We start from the raw sequence: 20,587 nt of genomic DNA on the forward strand, positions 1-20,587 counted from the left end.
GTATGTTGCAAGCAACATATACAACTCACGGCAGAACTTCCGAACATCCAGAAAAAGTGATCCCTGTAAATTGTTAAAACAAAATAAGAACTTCTCACATTGGAAGTATTGGCACATTACTGTCACAACAATTCCGCAGAAGCTGCAGAACATTTTTGCTGCGTAGAACTGTCGACTCTTCATGGGTCCCGATATGTCCATTTGCCAGGGACATCATTTACAACACAACACTCACTCGCAGTGTGATATTGCAGGGAACATATCCTTGGCATCAATGGCGTAGCCTCTATCACAGTAAATTCAAGGATACACCCAAAACCTTACCTGGCCACGCCTCTGTCCCAAACACACACACAAAAAACCCTCTCCATACAACAGCAGCTTCCAACACAATTTAATTTTGCACTTTTATCAGGGGATTTAGTTGTTGCCTGTTTCCTATATTTTTTTGTTTCTTCGTCGTTTTTTTTCTTTTTGGTCTGGTGCAATTTTCACTGCAACAACACAATGGCAGGCAAGCATATACAAATTCCACCCGCACGCTCCCACACACATATATGCACACAGCTTAACTTGTTGATTTTCGGTTTAAATGCTGCTCGTTGCAAAGGATTCCGCATTTATTTACCTATTCTACACCAAAAAACCCCTATCCTGATGTTCATATAGACAGATAGATTACAGCAATTCATTGCCCTTTACCTCCATTTCCCCCTCTCTAGCAATGTTTCCCACACAGCAACCAACAAAAATATTCATCTCTTAAAATCTTTAAACTAAAAAAAACGAAACATCACAAATTTTATTTTTAGCCATATTAATGACTTTTTTTGTAACAATTATTTATTTTGTTAATATTTGTTTTTTTTTATTTAGTTTGTAAGTAAGTATGTTGTATTATTGCTTAAATGATAATGTAAAAATAAAGAATGAAAATAAAGAAAAATTCTATAAATTTCAAAAAAAAAATATCGTTTTTATAGCAAAGGTTGCTGTGGTGAGTAATACTCAGCAAATTGAAAATTAAAGCATACTTTAAGGCGAAATATGAACTAATGGATTAGCACAGTATTTTCAAATGACTTAAATATTACCATTGTGAGAATTTTGAGTAATTTAATTTTTTTTTCATGAAATCATTAAAAAAAGAATTATTCATATTCGAGGGTTTCAAAAATGGCACTATGGACTTATAGCTCTTGCGTTTGTTTGTTCTAGGTAAAGCGGTCCCTAAATGGCTTAAATCCTACAATACGAAATGTGTGGTGATTTTCAATTGCTAGAAAACGCTGGCATATGTGAAAACTAGGCTGTCGACGAAATTATATTCTGCTGGTCTAAATCTTATATATCTAGTTTATCTTAGGCCATCGAAAATGAAAGGAAGAAAGGCTGTCACTCGAATTCGAGGGTTTCTCTAAACTCAAAGCCTTCTTTCGACTGACTTTAGGTATACCATATATTATTCCACTAATATAAAGTGTATTTTAGAAGCTCAGAAAAACAAATGACAAAAAATTATAAAACAAGTTCAATGTATCAGTGGGTTTTGACGAGATATTAACTCTCAGCCAATTTCAGGCTGTAATTAAGAAATTAGAGGTCAATTATAAAATATATAGCATTTTTTGATAGGAGCACTACTTTTACGCTACCGGAAAGTACTAAATGGTACTAAATTTTGTCTTTGTTAAAGGTATAAAGATAAAATCCTGAAATTAGATATTAAAATAACTTTTGGTATTTGAAGTTGGGATTTGGAGGTGAGTTTGGAAATGTGTGCTATAGATAAAATTCTGGCTGGAGATAAAATTCTGAAATTTAATATTTAAATAACGGTCGATATCATAAGTTAAGATGTGGAGGTGTGTTTGCAAATGCGTATCATAGTTTTTCGAAACGTACTAAAGTGAAATAAATTTGGTATTGGGTGAAGGGTTGGAATCCTCAAATTTGATATTGACGTCATTGTTGGTTTCTGGAATTGAGATGTGGAGGTTTGTTTGGAAATGTGTACTGTAGTTGTACGAAAAGTACTAAATGGTGCTAATTTTGGATCACTGTTGGTGTCTAGGATGGAGAGATTTTGATTGTTTTGGATATGCGTACAAATGTTACTAAATTTGGCAGTGGGTGAAGGGATAGAGCTGAAAATTTAGTATCGAGGTCACTGGTGGTCTCTAGAATCTACATATGGAGACGTTTAAATAGTTTTGAACAGAAAAATTGGATATGGTTTCACTGTGCAACGTTTTTCCTAATTTCCTCGTCGGCACACTTCAAAACGAAAGATTTTGAAGACTTTTTGGTAAAAAGCTTAAGGTACCGGAGGAGTCTTCCAATATTTTCCATTTCGTACCTGATCTGGGTCTGACCTGTCTATATCGACTATTTCATTAATTTATATGATGATGATTTTTGAAAAATGTTGAAATGCACGTGGGGTACCGGGACCGGAGTATTTCACTAATAAAAATATTAAGATGTGAAACATTTTGAAAAATCGGACATTTATTTGGAGTATTATGAGAATAATTGTTAATCAAAATTGTAACCTTTATAGGGGGAGGACGAAGTAGTGAGCCAATAAATTCCAAACTCACAATAGATCTCTGGTTGAAAAAAAAAAATTATATATACCAAGTTTGAAAGGAATCGCTGACTTATTTCGCAAGTTGTGAGATGTAGATATTTTTGGAGACTTATAATTATTCACAACTTTGACCCTTTGTGGGGGAGGTACCAGTAGGATTGGTCCGATATATTCCACCTTCAAAACTGATCTTGCGTTGATAGAAATATTTGGATGTCTAAAATTTGAAGAGAATCTGCTGCTTATTTTGCATTTTATGATCTCTTTGACACCTTTGTGGGGGAGGTAGCAGCTGGAGTAGGCCATTATTTCCAATCTTCACACCAGATTTTGTGTTAATAAAAATATTGGGCTGTATGAAACTTGAGGAGAATCGGATGCTTATTTCACATTTTCAGAGAGTTGTAATTATTCAAAATTGTAACTCCTTGTGATGAAAATATTACGAATTGTATAGTTTGCAGAAAATTGGATGAATCTTTCTCGTTCTATGAGGCAAATTATTTTCTAGAAAATTTCGACATTTTGTTGGGGACGTAACAGAAGGAGGCGATCGGTATTGCCCACATCCGAGCTCAATCTAAGTTTTTGGCTGTGTAGGGGCATTATTTTTTTTAGTCTCAATTCTTAGTTTAGTAAAGCTTAGATATTTATAAAGTAAATGCTCTTTTTTGTTCGTGTAATACTTTTTAGTAAAAAGGCCAAGACCTCCAATGATTAAATATTTATGTTTTTTATATTTGAGAATATATTATATTATTTTAATGCTTGATTTCTACTTTTCATACTTCCCTGTAAACCGTAGTGTTTATATTGTCATCTGCCACACTGCATGCGACCATACTTTAGCTGCACCTTGGTTTGTCACACATAACTCTTAGAAATTCAAAGCATACTTTCAGGATGTCAGTTGGCCAACTGCACTCACTTAAACAATAATAACACATTTTTTAATATCGTTACAAATTTATATATAAATAATTTATTATTAAACTATATCGAATATTATTTACATAAATGCATTTAAGACTACTTTGTTTAAATAAATACACAATAAACCGCACCAATTTACATAAAATGAGGAGTTAATTAAATTTTATAAATAAACTTTACGGCCATCTGGTCGGATATAGTATTCGGTTTCACCTCTTGCATTGGTGACATAGATATTATTGTCATTCGGTCGGGGGGTGGTGGTCGTCGTTGTTGTTGTCGTACGCCTCTGGTACAAGGAGGAATGATAACGATTGTAAACATTATTGCTGTTGTTGTTGGTATTGGAAACATCGCTCTGTGGCCTGTTGTAGGCTGGCCTATATCTGTTGCTGTTGTAAGTTTGAGAATTCAAATTATTTGAATTAGTAGTGGTATAGCTTTGATATCTGTTATATTTGTGGCTACTGCTGTTGGTATATTTTTGATATTTGTTGTAATAATAATTGTTGTGGTTGCTGTCATAATTTGAGTTGTAGTCCTTTTGATTTGTTGCCAAATTATTGTCATTGTTATACAAATTATTATCATAATTATTATCCACATCGGCAGTGTCTGGAGCAGGTGTGGGCAAAAAGTAATTGGCACTGCCACCTGCATTCGATGGCGACTGGGTGGTTACAAAATAGTTGAGATTTGTGGCCGTATTGCTAACATAATTGCTGACCGAATTCAAGGAAGTCAAGTGGGTATTGTAGATGCCAACACTGCTGGGTGGAAGACCCTGATGGTAGCCATAATAGTTTTGAGGTCTCGATGGGGCCTGATATTGATTATAGTCATAGGGGTTGGAGGATTCGCCATAATCAGCTTGGTTATTATACAAATTTGCTTGTTGCTCATCCTCTAGTTCTTTGTAGTAATTGGGTTTTTGATGATCTTCAGTTTCTTCATACTCCGGGGGTGTGGGCTGCTGCTGCTGCTGATAGGAAAATGAGGCCGCATAATTAGGCCTATTTAAAATTTTTGGTTCTCGTTCTGGAAATCTTATTTTCTTACCAGTGTGATGGCTTTCAGCCACCCGTAAATCCCTCAACTCTTTGCTATGGTCGCTTATGGACATTTTCTCCTCAGGATCATCATAGAACTTAATTTTCTTTGAATCCTCATCCTTGACATAACTTTCTTGCTCATAGTTGTTATATTGATGGCCATATTTTACTTGTTGTTCTTCTTCTTGTCCCTTTGAATTATAATCCAACTGTTTGCCACCTCTCAAATACTCCGCCGCCACATCAATATATTCCCGTTCCGAAGTATCAGCCGGAAACTTTAGCTTTCGTCCCTTATTAAATTCATTAAATTTTTCAATTACTTTCCTCAGGTGTTCCTCCTCATCACCACCACTGTCGCTGTCGGGGAAAAATTTCAAGCGTTTTTCTTTTGGCAAAGTTAAACGATGTATCACTCTCGACTCGGAACCACTTTTCTCACCATTCTCTTCCTCCGGTTCATATTGGAATTCAACATTTTTCTCTGTATCATCGGTGTCCTCCTCATCATTGTAGTCTTCATCGAAGTTGAACTTTTCATCATCATCGTCTTCCTCGAAACGCACCCGCTTCTCGGCCACATTTCGTTTCCTTCGCGCACTCCTTCTTTGATACTCCACAACAGCCCCACCACCCATGTAATCTGACAATAGATTGGTAAAGAAATTACCTATGGTCTCGGTTATATCAGAAGATGCTGCCGTTGGCTGGGGCTTGGGTCTTGGCCGTGGTGTTGTAACCTGTGGCTGTGCGGGAGTTCCTGTCAGTGCCGACAAAATGCTAAACAAAGATGTGGCTCCGCCAGACTGGAATGAATCATGATTTCCGTTTTGTTGATTAAGCGTTTGGTCATCCGGTTCGCTAAAGAATTTAAAGAAACCACCACGATAATTATTCAAATAATTAATGATTTCGATCTGCAATGGAGGAGAAGAAAGGTAAAATGGGGTTTAAAAAATCTATTTATTGGCTGGTAGAACAAGTCTGAGTTCACCTCATTTTTCGGGCATTTTACATAGGTTTGATGACAACTCCTGTCCCCGCCACTAATACCTAGCAGGGCTGCACGTCCGTAAATCAAGGCAGGAGATGAGGCAGGGAATGCAGCCAAAAAGCTAAAATTTAGGAGAGATAGAGAAAGAGAGAGAAAACGCATAAATTATTCATGTTGCATAATTTTTTTACATTGACTAAGAAGTTATCCACGTTGGTTAATAATTTGTCCAATTTCAATAAATAACATTGTGCAACACAAAAAATAATTACTGGGAAAATCGAAGAGATTATCGAAGTACATAGAGTTGAAAAAAGTAGACAGAAAACCTGTATCGACGTTTTGAAAGTTTTCATCACAAAGTAACGTAAATAGAGGGGGCAAGTCCCCCCTCTTCCACAGTTTTGAGAATTTTCGGGTTAAGATTCCTCGAAATCCATGTATTGTAGGTAAACAGTGTCTTCGGTGCTCAAAGAAATTTTCCAGCAAATTTGAAAAAAGTTGAAAATTTTTCAAAAATAAACACGGCTTTTTATTAACAAAAATTGAAGCGATTTTTTCAAGGTACATATAAAGTATACAAATTTCTGTTGCTCAGAGACTCACAATGAAATTTGATCTGGAATAATTCTTACTTTGAGACTTTTCCCAAAAAATGAAGTATAAATGAAGGTTTTAACTCGAATTGGATGCGTGTTAAATTAACAGTACAAAAAAGCAAAGACATAATTTTCACTTTTAGTACATAAATTTGGAATGTATTTTTTGTAAATACTATTATATCTAGGTATATGGTTTATTCTGAGATTTATGGTAAAATTTTGTGTAGAATATTTCCTCTTTTGACACCTTCCACCTAAAATGAAATTTTATGTAACTTTCAGTCGTCAAATCGAAAAAAGTGGGGGGAAAATTTATCAAAAAAATTGGGGAATATTTTCGAGTTCTTTTTCGCAACATTGATGCAAAAATATTTTGACATACAATGAAGATGGAGATTTCTTTTCTTTGGAGACTTATAGTAAAATATGATGAAGAATATTTTTGTCTCTGACGTCATCCCTCTAAAATGATGCTTTGTTGGAGATTTTTGCACAAACTCACACAAAGTATGACTTTAACCCTAAAATGTGCGTTTTTAAGAAATATGAATTCCTGTCATTTAGATGAGATTTAGAGCCTTGGCGTCTTCTAGAACCTATAGTAGAATTTCATGAAAAATAATTTTGTGGAATATTTTGACTTGCTGCGATCCCGTCTGAAAAAGGACCAAAAAGACCACTTTGCCGACTCGCTCGAGGGTTAAAATATCTGCCCAAAATATTCCTCTTATTTTTATCTATAATATTGCCGAAGACACAATATACCTAAAATGTACGGACTTTGAGGAATCTTAGTCCGAAATTTTCCACAAGAGTTGAGGTGGGGGGACTTGCCCCCTTTGCGATGCAAACTTTCAAAACGCCAATACACGTGTTTTCTTTATTAGCTCTACGTTCGTAATCTGCGGGATTTTGCCTGTTATTATTGAAAAAAAAAATGGAAATTGGTCGCACAGTGTTATCCACGGATTTATCCAACCTGGATAATTATGCTCGCTGGTGGATAAAAATTCCATGGTGGAAGATAAATTTTTAAAATTGGTATCGAATTTATTAATTTTTCCCGACAGGGTCGGGGACATTGTCACTATTCCACACATTGACCCAAATTTTAAATTTCCCACACATTTGCAAAACCACACTCCCCCCTTGGCTTGCCATTAACACTTAAATATCTTAGAAATGTATGCCTCCCGAGCAACTACTCACTTGGTTATGGCCGGTGAGGTTATAAAACTGGGCAGCTGGCCACGCTGTGTTTGCGAAGCAATCATTTGGCACAAAACCTTTGGCACACATTGCAAATCGTCATTGCGTGCAATGTTCTCCAATGCCTTAATGAGCTGGGAGTTGATGGGTCTACGATTTAGCAGCGATGACGACGACGATGATGGTGAAGAAGAAGAAGACGATTGCGGATTGTTGCCGGCACCCGTTAGTACACCTAACAAGCTACCTAATGGACTATTAGTGTTCGAGGAAGAACCTCCTCCGCCGCCCAAAAGTAAGGAAGTGAACTGCGGTGCATACTGGACGAGAGTGGCCAAACCACTTGGTTGTTGGGTGGTGGACGGTGGCACATATGGAGGTCTATAGGGACCATTCGATTGTGGTGGTGGTGGCGGTCTTGGATAGGGGTAATTAAAAGCTCCTTGTGTCTGGGGTGGTACTTCACCAATCTGATAGTCATAATAATTATTGTACGAAGGTCTTGATGAGAATGGAGGTTGGGATTGGTGGGAGGGAGGGCCATTACTGGGATACTGGGATGGTTGATAAGAGGGATATTGTGGACGTTGTTGATGTTGCTGTTCAAAAGGTGGGTAAGAGGATGGTTGATATTGTTGTTGTTGCTGCTGTTGAGGTGGTTGTCTGTATGGAGGTGGTATGGTTTCTTCATACTGGAGATACTGCGATGAGGGTGGTGGGGGACCAGCTGCCTGCTCGGGCCGGTAATACTGTGTTTGCTGTTGGTTCGATAAATAATTATCCAAATTGTTTACATAATTAGGTAAGACATTCTGCGATGATTGCAAATATTGTTGGCCAAATGGCGAGCTGGGAGGTTTAGGCCTATATTCATCGCTGTAGGATGGACGGGGTGTAACATAGGCTGGTGGTGCTGAAGTTGGTCGAGCAAAATAGTTAGGTGAGGGGGAGTATGATGCGGGAGGTGGAGGTGGTGTGGCCCTCAAAGGTGGAGGTGGTGTGGCTCTAATAACTGGCGGTGGTGGTGTAGCCCTGGCTGGTCCTTCCGGATTGGGTGTGGGCAAGAAATTCGATGTCTGTAGCTGGTGATAACTTGGCGGCGGATAATCATGCGAATCGTAAGATATTTTATTTGCTTTCTTCGTTGCGGCAACCTCGGATTTCTTTTCTATGACGGCATTGGGATGTGGAATGTAGCTTTCATCGTACACTTGTCCAGGACGTTTAAGGTATACATCCTTGTTGGCAGGGGGTAGGGAAAAGGGGCCCGATTGTTGTTGCTGTTGCGTGCCAACTATCATGCTTGAATGCACCAAATATTCTTGATTATCTTGGGGGCCAGAGGGAGCCGAGTTGTAATTCTGAATGTTATAATTGTCCGCTTGCTGATTATATGTTGCTGGCGAGGACGCCAACACCACATCCCTATTGTAGCTGGGCTCAGTTGGTGTATAATGATAATTTTCATTTGTATATGGATCCTTGTAAATATAAATTGGCGTTTCGGTCAGATGTTGGGCGAACTGGTGTTGCTGTTGTTGTTGATATTGAGTTGGCCGTTGCTGCTGCTGCTCATTAGAAAATGAGAATTGCTTTTCGCCATTTGTGTACGATGTGGAAATGCGGCGATTATCATTTCCGTTATCGTTGGGCCCCTCATTGGTGGCAGTGGGTGTTGATGGTAAATTGTTGTTGGGATATTTGGCATCTTCAAATGATGGTCTACCACCCTCCTCATGTGTCATGTGGGGTATGGTAACATCGTCCAGTGTAAATTCTATTAAAGGTGAAGCTTTAAAGGCCGTTTTGGATGGCGAGGAACTGAAATTATAGAAAGAGAGGAAATTTGAGACAAATTATTGTTAAATGTTTTCGAAAAAGGTATTCATGTGAGTGTATGTGTGTATAAGTGTGCTACTAATTTGCCTGCACTTATGTTACCGTGAATTTTTCACAGTCTGTTTGATGACTTAATAACATTTTACAAACTACCTAACCAGCAGTGTTACTTTCATCGTGCCGTGAGTTAGACAGCCGTTTATATTTTTATACCCTCCACCTTGGAAAGGAGGGTATATTAACTTTGTCATTCCGTTTGTAACATCCCTAAATATTCGTTTTAGACCCCATAAAGTATATATATTCATAATCAGCATAAAATTCTAAGTCGATTTAACGATGTCCGTCTGTCTGTCTGTCTGTCCGTCTGTCTGTCTGTCTGTCCGTCTGTCTGTCTGTTGAAATCACGATACAGCCCACATTATTTGACGTAGAGCTCCAAAATTTAGCAGAGCTATTTGCATTGTGTCTAGGATGGTTGGTATTGAAAATGAGATATATCGGTCCACGTTCTGGTATAGTCCCCATATAACGGTACCTCCCGATATTCGGTATTTTGATGATTTATGCCACATTTTTTCACGGATTTGTCTTAAAATTGGTATTTGTAGGTCATAGCGGCTCCCTGAGCGTGTGGCAAAACATTGCATGTATAGGTCCACGTTGTGGTATAGCCCCCATATAAAGGTACCTCCCGATATTTAGCATTTTAGTTTTTTTTTACCACATTTTTTCACCGATTTGTCTAAAAATTGGTATTTGTGGGTCATAATGGTTTCCAGCTCCGGTGGCGGAACATTGCATGTATGGGTCCATAATTTGGTATAGTCCCCATATAACGGTACCTCCCGATATTCGGTATTTTGATGATTTATGCCACATTTTTTCACGGATTTGTCTTAAAATTGGTATTTGTAGGTCATAGCGGGTCCCTGAGCGTGTGGCAAAACATTGCATGTATAGGTCCACGTTGTGGTATAGCCCCCATATAAAGGTACCTCCCGATATTTAGTATTTTAGTTTTTTACCACATTTTTTCACGGATTTGTCTGAAAATCGGTATTTGTTGGTCATAATGGGTTCCAGCTCCGGTGGCGAAACATTGTAAATATAGGTCCACGTTTTGGTATAGCCCCCATATAACGGTACCTCCCGATATTCGGTAATTTGATGATTTTTGCCACATTTTTTCAGGGATTTGTTCGAAAATTGGTATTTGTTGGTCATAATTGGTTCCAACTTCGGTGGCGAAACATTGCATGCATGGGTCCATGATTTGATATAGCCCCCATATAACGGTACCTCCCGATATTCGGTTTTTTTATGGTTTTTGCCACATTTTTTCACTGATTTGTCTAAAAATTGGTATTTGTGGGTCATAATGGGTTCCAGCTCCGGTGGCGAAACATTGTAATTATAGGTACACGTTTTGGTATAGCCCCCATATAACGGTACCTCCCCATAATCGGCATTTTAATGGTTTTTGCCACATTTCTTCTAATGCTTCTTTTACCCTAAGGTGGAGGGTATTAAAAGTTTGGCCCGGCCGAACTTAATGTTTTTTTACTTGTTCTTTGATGCTACCGTCGTTGGATGGGAAACATACTTTGTTTGTCATACCGTTGGAAACATTTTGGAGAAATTTTACAGGGGTTCAAATTCTAATTGGGGATTTTATGGGATTTCCATAACCTATAACCAATATAAATCATGTGCAGTATAAACTACCATCAGTCTCTATTCCAGACCAAAAGCACAAGATCTTCATATTGTTGAGTGCGAATATCAAGGTGGCGCCCAACGAAATTTAGTTCGAATGCCAAACTGGTGGCCAATCTGAACCAGTATAAATTACTAGTTATACAATCCGTCCCTATTCCTTGCCAAGAACCAAAGACCTTCATTTATTTAAGTTTGGTTACTAGAGAGGTGTGCAATCTGAAGCTATTTCTGACTAAAAACTCGGCATTTTCATTATATAGAGTTCTGATACCATAGTGGCGCCCAGTCTATATCATGTCGAAGTTAAAATAACTAGTTATTTCCTCAGTCGCTATTCCTGGCCAAAACAAAAGAACTTAATTTTGTAAAGTTCGAATACCAAGGTGGTGCCCAATCTGAAGCATTTAGCATTATTATAAACCAGTTTGGATATCAAGGTGACGCCCAATCTGAATCGTAATTATACCCTCAGCGGCTTTCCAGGCCAAAAAAACGCTAATTTTTTTTTTTTTTGAGTTTGAGAAGCAATGTGGCGCCCAATCTGAAGCATCAGATTGTGCACACGATAACTCTCAAAGTTAGTATTTGATGTGCTGCAACCATTGCATGTCGCATTATTTTCACAAACTTGGTATAAGATCGAAGATGATGATGTCCATCCTTTTAGTAACTTCTGCACATAGGTTAAGTGGTAGACAATATCGGGTAATCATCCTGGTACCTAACAAACAAAGGGACAACATTTTAACAATTATACCTCAAGAAAATCTGGTTGATTCTATGTTTAAAGTGTTTTGTATGATTTCGGGTCAAAGACGGCGCCCAACCTGAAATATTGTCAACAATGGTGGTGGCGGTGGTTAGAATTGTTTTCAAAAATGGAAAGGATTCCTTGTTTGACATGTTTTGTTTGAGTTCGAATACAAGATGGCGCCCAACGTAAGTGATTTCGCTTTATAAGCTAAAAATATCTAACAGTTTTATGTTTCTCAAGGGAAACCCATGAAATAAATCTTCTTATCCACCAATACCTTCTCCAACATAGTTCACCAATTCAGATTCCATGCTGAATTCCAAAGTGGCGCCCAATCTAAAATATTTCACAGGGTATACATCATTTAACACTGCCAAAATAAGGCTCGTCGTTATTTGTATTATTGGACAAAATCCATTTTAGGACATTTGTGTCGATATTGCGATGTTCTCCCGTCCGCCTTTCTGTTTTATGTAATAACTCGCGGATACATAAATAGTTCATAGAAAGTGAATAAAGTACCCTATTGAGTTGAAAACATGCCCATCGAAACATTTGGGCAGTTTTGATTACTGACGCTTATACCTTATCCTCAAACTAAAAATTGAGCTCATTCTCTTTTTGGATTTCTCTTTTTGGATTTCGGATTCAAGATGGCGCCCAACGTAAGGCATTTTGTAGTAAAAGGCAATATTTTTTAACAAGTTTTAGATAGAGGTATTTTTTTGCCAGGAGGAATCCATGGTCAACATAGCCTCAATGAACAGTACATCCCATAACATAGGTCGTCAATCTAGACCCAAAATACCAGAACAGTCCGATTTTTGTTATTTTCATTTTTTCCTCCAGTAGGGTGAACAATTTTCGCTGATTCCGACCCACAAATCATTGCATTTTTTAGCCTAACTCTCAACTACTACTTGAGTTCTAAACCATACGCATTTCTTCTTTGTTGTTGCTGCTTTTTGATGCTTTAATTTTCCTTCCACTTTGATTTTGAATGAATGTGTTTTTCTCCCGAGTGTCTGAGTGTTTGTGCTTTTCCATAAGTTTTTCCTAGCCATAACAGTTCAGTTGGTTTTTTGTGTTGTCGTCGTTGTTGTTTTTGTTGAATATATGTATACTTACCTTTGATAATTGGAATTTTCAATTGGCTGCTGCTGCTGCTGCTGGAGCGGCAACATATTGCTACCCTCATTACGTATGCCATCAACGTAGAGAAAAAATGATATAATTAGTATGGCAATTTGTTGTTGCTTGCCGGCTGTTGTTGGTAACAACAAACGAAACATTTTGACATTTGTCTGATGACAACAATGAGACACGTTGATGATGACGATGATGACGGTGACGTCTGCTTCTACTGCTACACTATCCAGTGATGATTATTCTGTTATACTGGAGTCAACAAAAGCCAATTGAGATGGAAAACAAGCTACTTGCTGCAAGACAAAAAAGAAGGAAATGAAAAACAATGGAAAATTATATTAAAAATCTAAATCAAGAACACAAAAATATCACACAGACTGACAATCAAATGTCACAGGTTCGAGGAAGGCAAAAAATTGCATTAAAGTGGCTAGGAATAATATCAATGCTGCATGCCTTCAACTCCAACTCCAGTGACCTCCATCCCATACTCTAGCTACCCAGCTTTCATTCAACTTCCAAGTTCAAAGAATTATCCTGTTCCTCATGCTTCAACACGTTTCGAGTATCCAGTTTTTTTCCGTTTGTCGGGCACAACGGTAATCATTTCACAAAATGTCACACGTTTAATAAGTTGCAAGTTTTCTTCATTTTCATGCTGCTGTCTTTTTTTCTTCTTCTGGCTTTTCCTCCTCAGGACAATCAGTATTTGCTGACAAGCATCAGCACACAACAATTCATAAGTGTGAGCTACTGCAGCACATAATTTGGTTATTATCCTTAAGTAGTTGAAATAGTCACAGTTCCTAGCTGTGTTTCTTGCTGCTTTGGGGAGGAGGAGGGAGGAAGTGCAGTTATTTTCACAGTACCAAGGATCACGTTAAACATTTCCATAAAACAGCAACAGCCTTGGCATATAAACAAGTTAAACGAGGATATGGTTGACGTAGGCGAACTTATGATACACTACCAACCACAAAAAAAAGTTTTAAAAATCATAGGAAACTATTTCTCCTGCCGGATATCTTAAGGACAGAAGAAAAAATGAATGAAAGGGTTTTACGAACAGTGCCATCTTGGGCTCAACTTTTTCCCTTCTTGTGGCTTTAATGTTGTAATTTCGAAATGAAGTTTGTATGATTGTTATTAAAATCGCTTTATCCAGCGCCATCTATACTTCAATTCCAGAGCGCAAGACAAGTAACGGCACCAATATTAATTAAAATTATCTTATTTCAGATAATAGATTCCAAACTTTATAAAATTTAATAGTTTATTAGCTGCAGGGTCTATTGATGATTGATGAAACTAATCACTAGATGGCGCTATATAATAGCAGTACAAATTAACATTTTTATATATATTCGTAAAGATAATGCTCCACTGTAGCATGAAAGGAAAACGAAAAGTTCACATCGTAATTAGTTCTTCACGTATATATATTGAAGAAGCCAGTTTTTGCTAATTTTTGCATCTAGCGCCATCTTTACTTCAGTGCTCACGTTAATAATTATTTTAGCAATACATGACATTTAAATTATCATTCATTGAGTGAATTAACAATATCAGTATGCTAATTGTTTGAGAAATAAACCTAATAATGTTAGCGATTTTCATAATGAATTAAGCATCAAAAAATATATATTGAAAATGAAGAATAGATGCCGCTAAATGGAAACAATATTTAGAAGAAAACTATGCTTTTGAGCATTCTTGATAAAGTATGGGACATTTTAACTTCAAGCCTCGTCAAAGCTGGAATGTTTCGATCCTCGCAATATCTTTTTTTTTGACTTAGGTCAGATTTATGTGCGATATCGACCCACTCCTCCTGCTACCTCCCCTGTAAATGGTGAAAATTGTGAATATTTCACTTTTGAAATTCCATATTCGTAGAATGTACGAATCTCGTGTAATAGCTGTAGTGTTAGTAAAAATATATTGAAATTGGAAAAAAGATGGCGCTAGATACAAAAAGGAAGTATGAAGCAACATTTTTGATTTCTAAACGATGCAGGTCCAGTATGTCCTAACAAAGACATAAAGATAACAAGAATCACCAAAACTAAAATATCCTGGCAATATATAAAGGTCGATCGTGATAAAAGACATACTGATTAAAAAGGCACGGTGGAAGGTTCGACATATGTTTCAAACATTTATGTTAGAAAAGAATCATGAATGTTCAACACAACATATTTTAAATATATTATGTAGGGGAAGGATAATTTTCAACTGAAAAAATTACTCTGTTAAAACTTAAAAAAAAAATATTTTGTATTTTATATCCTACCAACCCCATATGTACTTGAAAATAATCATTTGTCAGGACTATAAGTTTGCTCTCTCTTTATATATATATTATATTCCTAACGATCTTCTTTGTAAGATATTCGAGCATCAAAGTGCAAAAGTGCAAAAGTGCAACAGTCTTACACAGAATTTTATTGCTAAACTGAAATTTTACATCTAGATGGCGGTCTTGTTCTGCAAGTTTACCAATTTTCAAAAATGTTGCATAAAATCCAGGAAATTGAAGTAAATTGTTTCGATCTCGGTGTCAGTGGTCAACAACAAAATTAAGTATGACTTTTAAGAAGGTTTTGAGGCCTTGATAATTTTTTAAAAGCTCTCATACATGTATTTAAAGCAGATACAAAAAATTATGGGAAAATTTGCAAAATATTTATTCCTGTTTCGCCAGCGTCATCTATAATCTGTTTGTCATGACAATAGCTTTTCTCACTATTTACGATAATATGCTCTTCCAATTTCAGGAAAACAGATCATTTTTCTGAGAGTTCTTGACATCAATTCGCCAAAAGTCGAACAATTTTACCAAGAAGTATGTATCTCATTTGAAATTTGACATCTTGATGGCGGCCTCGTTCTGCTAGTGTACCCATCATCCGAAATGTTTCATAAAATCCGAAAATGGAAGGTAAATTGTTTCGATCTCGGAGTCAGTGGTCAACTACAAAATTAAGGATGACTTTTGGGAAGGCTTTAAAGCGTAAATAATTTTTTCAAAAGCACACGTACATGTATTTAAAACAGATACAATGAGAGATTTAACACCTAGTATATAAATATTTATGTGATTAATTACTTCGTGAGTATCCGTGTACTGATATTTTCAAAATCACAAAAATGTGGAAAATTTACAAAATATTTATTCGTTATTCATCAGCGCCATCTATGATCTGTTTATCATGACTTTAACTTTTCTCGCTATTTAAGACAATGTGCTCTTCCTATTTCATGTAAACAGATCTTCTTTGTGTGAGGTCTTAACATAATTTCGCCAAAAGTCGAACAGTGTTAACAAGAAGTATTTTTCTCATGTGAAATTTGGCATCTAGATGGCGGTCTTGCTCTGCTAGTGTACTAGTCCCGCTAGTATGGTACAAAATAAAGAAATGGTATAAAATCGGTTTTAATTTGGAGTCAGTGGTCCAAAAATAAAATTAGGAATTTTTTATGGGAAGTCCATATTATTTTTTTTCACTGCCGTAGATAAAGGAAGATGGAACAGGGGCTATCCTTTATGGTGTAATGTCGACAATGTTTTTTTCTGTTACAAACCCTTTAATATGGTGATTATGCCCACCAAAATCCTTGTAGCCTTATCCCTGGTGCCCATAAATTGCATGATTTTCACAATTGCTTCTTAACAATTGCCAGCAATCCAATGGGGGATATGGCAATTTTTTATGGCATGCATTTTAACTTGGCTGTATATTTTTGCACTCACACACTCATAAATAAGAATATTTTCTCCAAACCACCTTACCACAATCAAATACAGGAGCTCTTGCATTTCCCATGGTGTTAGGGAAAATTTATAATAACAAATGATTATGCAAAGTCACATTCGGAAAAATTCATATAAATTACCATCTTAGCAAAGGAATCATAGCAAAACCAGAAAAAAATGAAACAAAGAACAGCAAATTGTCATTCTCAACACTTCGACAAGAAAGCAAGGGGAGAGTAATGAACAAACCCATTCAAGTGCTCTCTCTCTCTCTCCCTGTGCATCAGGCATATGTATCCTTTCATTTGCACAAAACTGGTGAATTAAGGTGAATTGCTTTAATAAGCCAACGCATTATTCCCTGGCAAAACTTTCAACTCTTTATTATGCGGATTTAAGGAAATTTCCAATTCTGTTGCGCTCCGATGGCTGGTAAATATCTTTGGGTTATTCCTTTAATTAAAACTTACACGTTTTGCCAAAACTGGAATTACCCAAATTAAAAGAGTTTTTTTCCTGCCATTTTACCAGTTGCAGTTAGTTTTCCTCCATAATATAAATATCGGAGTTAGTTCAGGAACAAGCTTTGGCTTTTCTCGCCATTTCCAACTAACATTGCTTTGGCTAATAATGTTGCAACTTCAAATATTTTTCGAGCATAAAATTCAAATGCATTTCCTACAATTGCTTGCTCCCCCAAAATTTGAAAGGAGGAGGAAAGTATTCCAACTACATCAGCGGAAGAGGGGAGGTGTGACGGGGAGTATCTACAGCAGCAGGTGTCAGAGTCACAAAATTTTAGTTATGCTGCTACGTGTTTGTGTGTAATATCCTCTTTTTTGTGCTTTCTTTGGAAAACCTTTTGACATCACTTGTAGCTCCGCATATCCTTGGGCAACGTTTTGTTGGTTCTTGCTTAACATTTTGCCATGGGGAGTTGTGTCTTTATTTCTCGGTGGTGTGGTATTTTTTTACATGTTTATTCTTTTAGTTTGGATGGTGTATTTTTGCTAAGATATCTAACGAGATGTTTTGTTGGAAATTGTTGCCTGCTGTTTGCAGGGGAAGGAATCCCAAGGCAAATTAAAAAAAGTAATGATTTTATTTAAAGAAAGTTACTATATGACTATGGATATTGTGGATCCAAATATTGAACTGGTTTGGTCATAGGACTTATATCAAGTATACGCAAGCTCGCCGCCGATGTGCCTTTCGCTTCTTTTAAAGCCCAAAAGTATGTAATAAGACTCTACTGAGAAAAATTTTATAAGTGAAGCATAGGCCATATATCTGGAATATTTGTTGAAGGCTGCAAAATAGAATGCATTTCTGAAAACAAAGAGGTTTTGCAAAGGTTTTCCACCGATTTGGCAGTAGCCGAAAATAGCTTCCTGACTTTGTGAAGACATCCATTGACCTGAAAAAACCCAATGTTCTACTACTGACCTGGAGAAAATGTAAAGAAGATACGAGAGGTCTTCTACTAGTCTGGAGAAAACATCAGAATACTTCAACTAGCCTGGAAACGACCTCATAGGTCTTGGCGATAATTTCAGGGGTTTCTACTGAACTCGAGTGTATTTCCACTGACCTGGAGAGGACCACAGAGGTATTATACTGACCCGGAGGAGTCATTCTTATGTAGAAAAAAATCTGAGATGACGAAGAAGATCTGGAGGTGAGATGATCTTGAAGGTATTTTATCAACCAGGACATGAACTCAAAGATCCTGTACTGACCTGGCGATGACCTCAAAGGCTTTTACTGAAAAAAAACCTCGGGATGACCTTGTAGTAACCTCGGGATGACCTTGTAGTAACCTCAGGATGACCTCAGAGGTTTTCTACCGACATGGAGATAATTTCAGAGGTATTTTACGGACCATGAAATCATCTCAGAGGTATACCTCGGAAAACGAGATCACCTCAGAGTTTTTCAACGCTCCGTGATCCCCTCAGAGGTCCTCTATGAATCAGAATACAACCTCTGAGGTCATCCAATGACTTGATTAAGACCTTAAAAGTGTTCCAGTGTCTTGGAGATGACTTCAGCAATTCTCTAACGACCTGAATATTATCTCAGGGGTCATCTACTGGCCTCGAGATTACGTCAGAAGTCTTCTACTCACCCAGAGAGATGTTTCAGAGGTCTTTTACCGACCTGATGATGATGTCAGTGGTCCTCTACGAACTTGAAAATGACCTCGGAAATCAGGAGATAACTTCAAAGGTCCTTTACGAAACTGAATATGATCTCAAAGTTTTTCAATTAACTTGACAAACTGAAGAGGACCACAAAGATGTTCCACTGATCTGGAGAAGTCCCCTTCCTCTGTCCTAAGGGATCCCCCACTGACCTGGAGATGAATTCAGAAGCCTTCTACTGATCTAGAGATAACCTCAAAGGTCTTCTAATGATCTGAAAGGAACATACAAGTCTTTTTCGAACTTGAAAAATGTTTTTTTTACAAAATTGTGGTGATTTCTTTCTTCTATCCCTGGTAGTAATGAGATTGGTCAGAATATCTCCTTTAAAATTTTACCATTCAATCCTTCCCCTATGGGTATCCTTATTTTCCTCTTTTAGAAATATTTTGAAGACTGTATATGGCAAGGGGGTCATCATAAAGAGGAAACGGAAATGTCATTTGTGCATGTCATAACATGCTTACTGGAAAATGTCAACATAATAAAAATGTACGTGTTTTGCATTTCGGAAAAACGTTTTTCGGGTAGATTTTCCTGGTGTTTTTCGTTACTTTTTTTTGGGTAAACCTCTTGCTCCTTTTTAAGGATATCTTAGTAGAAATCCTTTCTCATAGAGTCCAGGCAATGACACAGAGTTTGATAATTTCCACACTTTTAGATTTCGAAAACCCGAAAAAAACTCTAGGAATGCACCTCACTTTAGTCCGCATGAAGATGAAGAAAAAATCCAAAACGTGACCCTTGTTCAGAGACTTGAAGAGCATTAAACCACAAAATGTTGATTAAAAAATTTGTCATGACCAAATGGTTGTTTTGTTTTTTTCATTTTTTGTCTTAATTTATTTTATTATTAAAAACTTTATGCAATATTAAAACGAATTTTTTAATTAAATTTTATGTTGAACATATTTTTAAATGTTATATTTTTTTATTAAAAATTGCATTTATTTTTTTCACAAAAAATATATATTTTTTTTGCATTTTATGTTTGTCATTTGTGTTGTTGATTTGTCTTCACAAACTTTCTTTTAGCCTTTTTGGTGTTTTTTTTTTTGTATAAGTATGTGTGTTTGTGTGACTGACCGCATTACCCTCGAAATGGTGGTCTGTTATTGTTCACAGTTTTTGTTTGTTTGCTTGTTAATATCAATCTTTTATTATTACTTTGTGTGGCTGTTTTTCATATGTTACTTTTTAATTGTGTTTCACTAAAATTATTTGTTCAATTTTTATTTTTGTGTAAATTTAGTTACTTTCATTTCGTCTGAATCTTTTTTAGTTTGTTTCATTGAATTCAATATTTTATTTTTAATTTCCCTCAATATTTGTTTTTTTCTTTTTTAATTTTTAAACACAACTTTATCGTGATCACTTACACTTTTGTTTTCCCGTCTGTTTCACTTTTGCTTTTATTTTAAGTTGTTAATTTTTGTTGTCGTCGTAGCCCACAAAGAAATGTGGGTTTACCCGCTCGCTGTTAAATAATAATGTAAGACGTAAACGCGCATGCGCGTAGCTGTGGCCGTTTGCTTTCAAGTTTAATGCACGTTTGCCCGGCCGATGGTTTAGACAACTGGTAGAGACATTGTCGACTGGCTGGTTGGTTGGATGGCAGTTCCGGTCGTTGTGCTTCGACTTTAATGTTGATGATGATGTCGATTGCCGCTTTTGTGGCGCTATGAGTGAAATGTAAATTTCTTTAAATGTTGTTTGTATCTATTATTGTTTTATGCGCTTTGAGCAAAAGAGATATGTTGTTTTAAAAATCTACTCAAA

The 20,587-nt window shown here is 36.7% G+C and overlaps 1 protein-coding gene across 1 annotated transcript; it reads right to left on the reverse strand.

Annotated features, from left to right (window-relative positions):
* Nucleotides 1-3,570: 3,570 nt before the first annotated feature.
* LOC131801503 (uncharacterized) lies at nucleotides 3,571-20,383 on the reverse strand. Its single transcript, XM_059120265.1, has 5 exons — nucleotides 20,188-20,383; nucleotides 12,827-13,140; nucleotides 7,384-9,204; nucleotides 5,573-5,693; nucleotides 3,571-5,495 (listed from the first exon to the last, which is right to left on the reverse strand). The coding sequence occupies exons 2-5, from the start codon at nucleotides 12,988-12,990 to the stop codon at nucleotides 3,690-3,692; spliced, it is 3,912 nt and encodes a 1,303-aa protein (XP_058976248.1). The 5' UTR covers nucleotides 12,991-13,140; nucleotides 20,188-20,383; the 3' UTR covers nucleotides 3,571-3,689.
* Nucleotides 20,384-20,587: the final 204 nt, after the last annotated feature.

This window comes from Musca domestica, unplaced genomic scaffold, assembly GCF_030504385.1.
Source record: "Musca domestica strain aabys unplaced genomic scaffold, Musca_domestica.polishedcontigs.V.1.1 162, whole genome shotgun sequence".
Taxonomy (NCBI): Eukaryota; Metazoa; Arthropoda; class Insecta; order Diptera; family Muscidae; genus Musca; species Musca domestica.

Coding starts and splice junctions, on each gene's coding strand:
- LOC131801503 (XM_059120265.1), bottom strand. CDS start 12,990: ATGTTTCGTTTGTTGTTACCAACAACAGCCGGCAAGCAACAACAAATT. Junction 5,694..7,383: donor ACCTCACCGGCCATAACCAA/GTGAGTAGTTGC, acceptor CCTAAATTTTAG/CTTTTTGGCTGCATTCCCTG. Junction 5,496..5,572: donor TAAAATGCCCGAAAAATGAG/GTGAACTCAGAC, acceptor CCTCCATTGCAG/ATCGAAATCATTAATTATTT.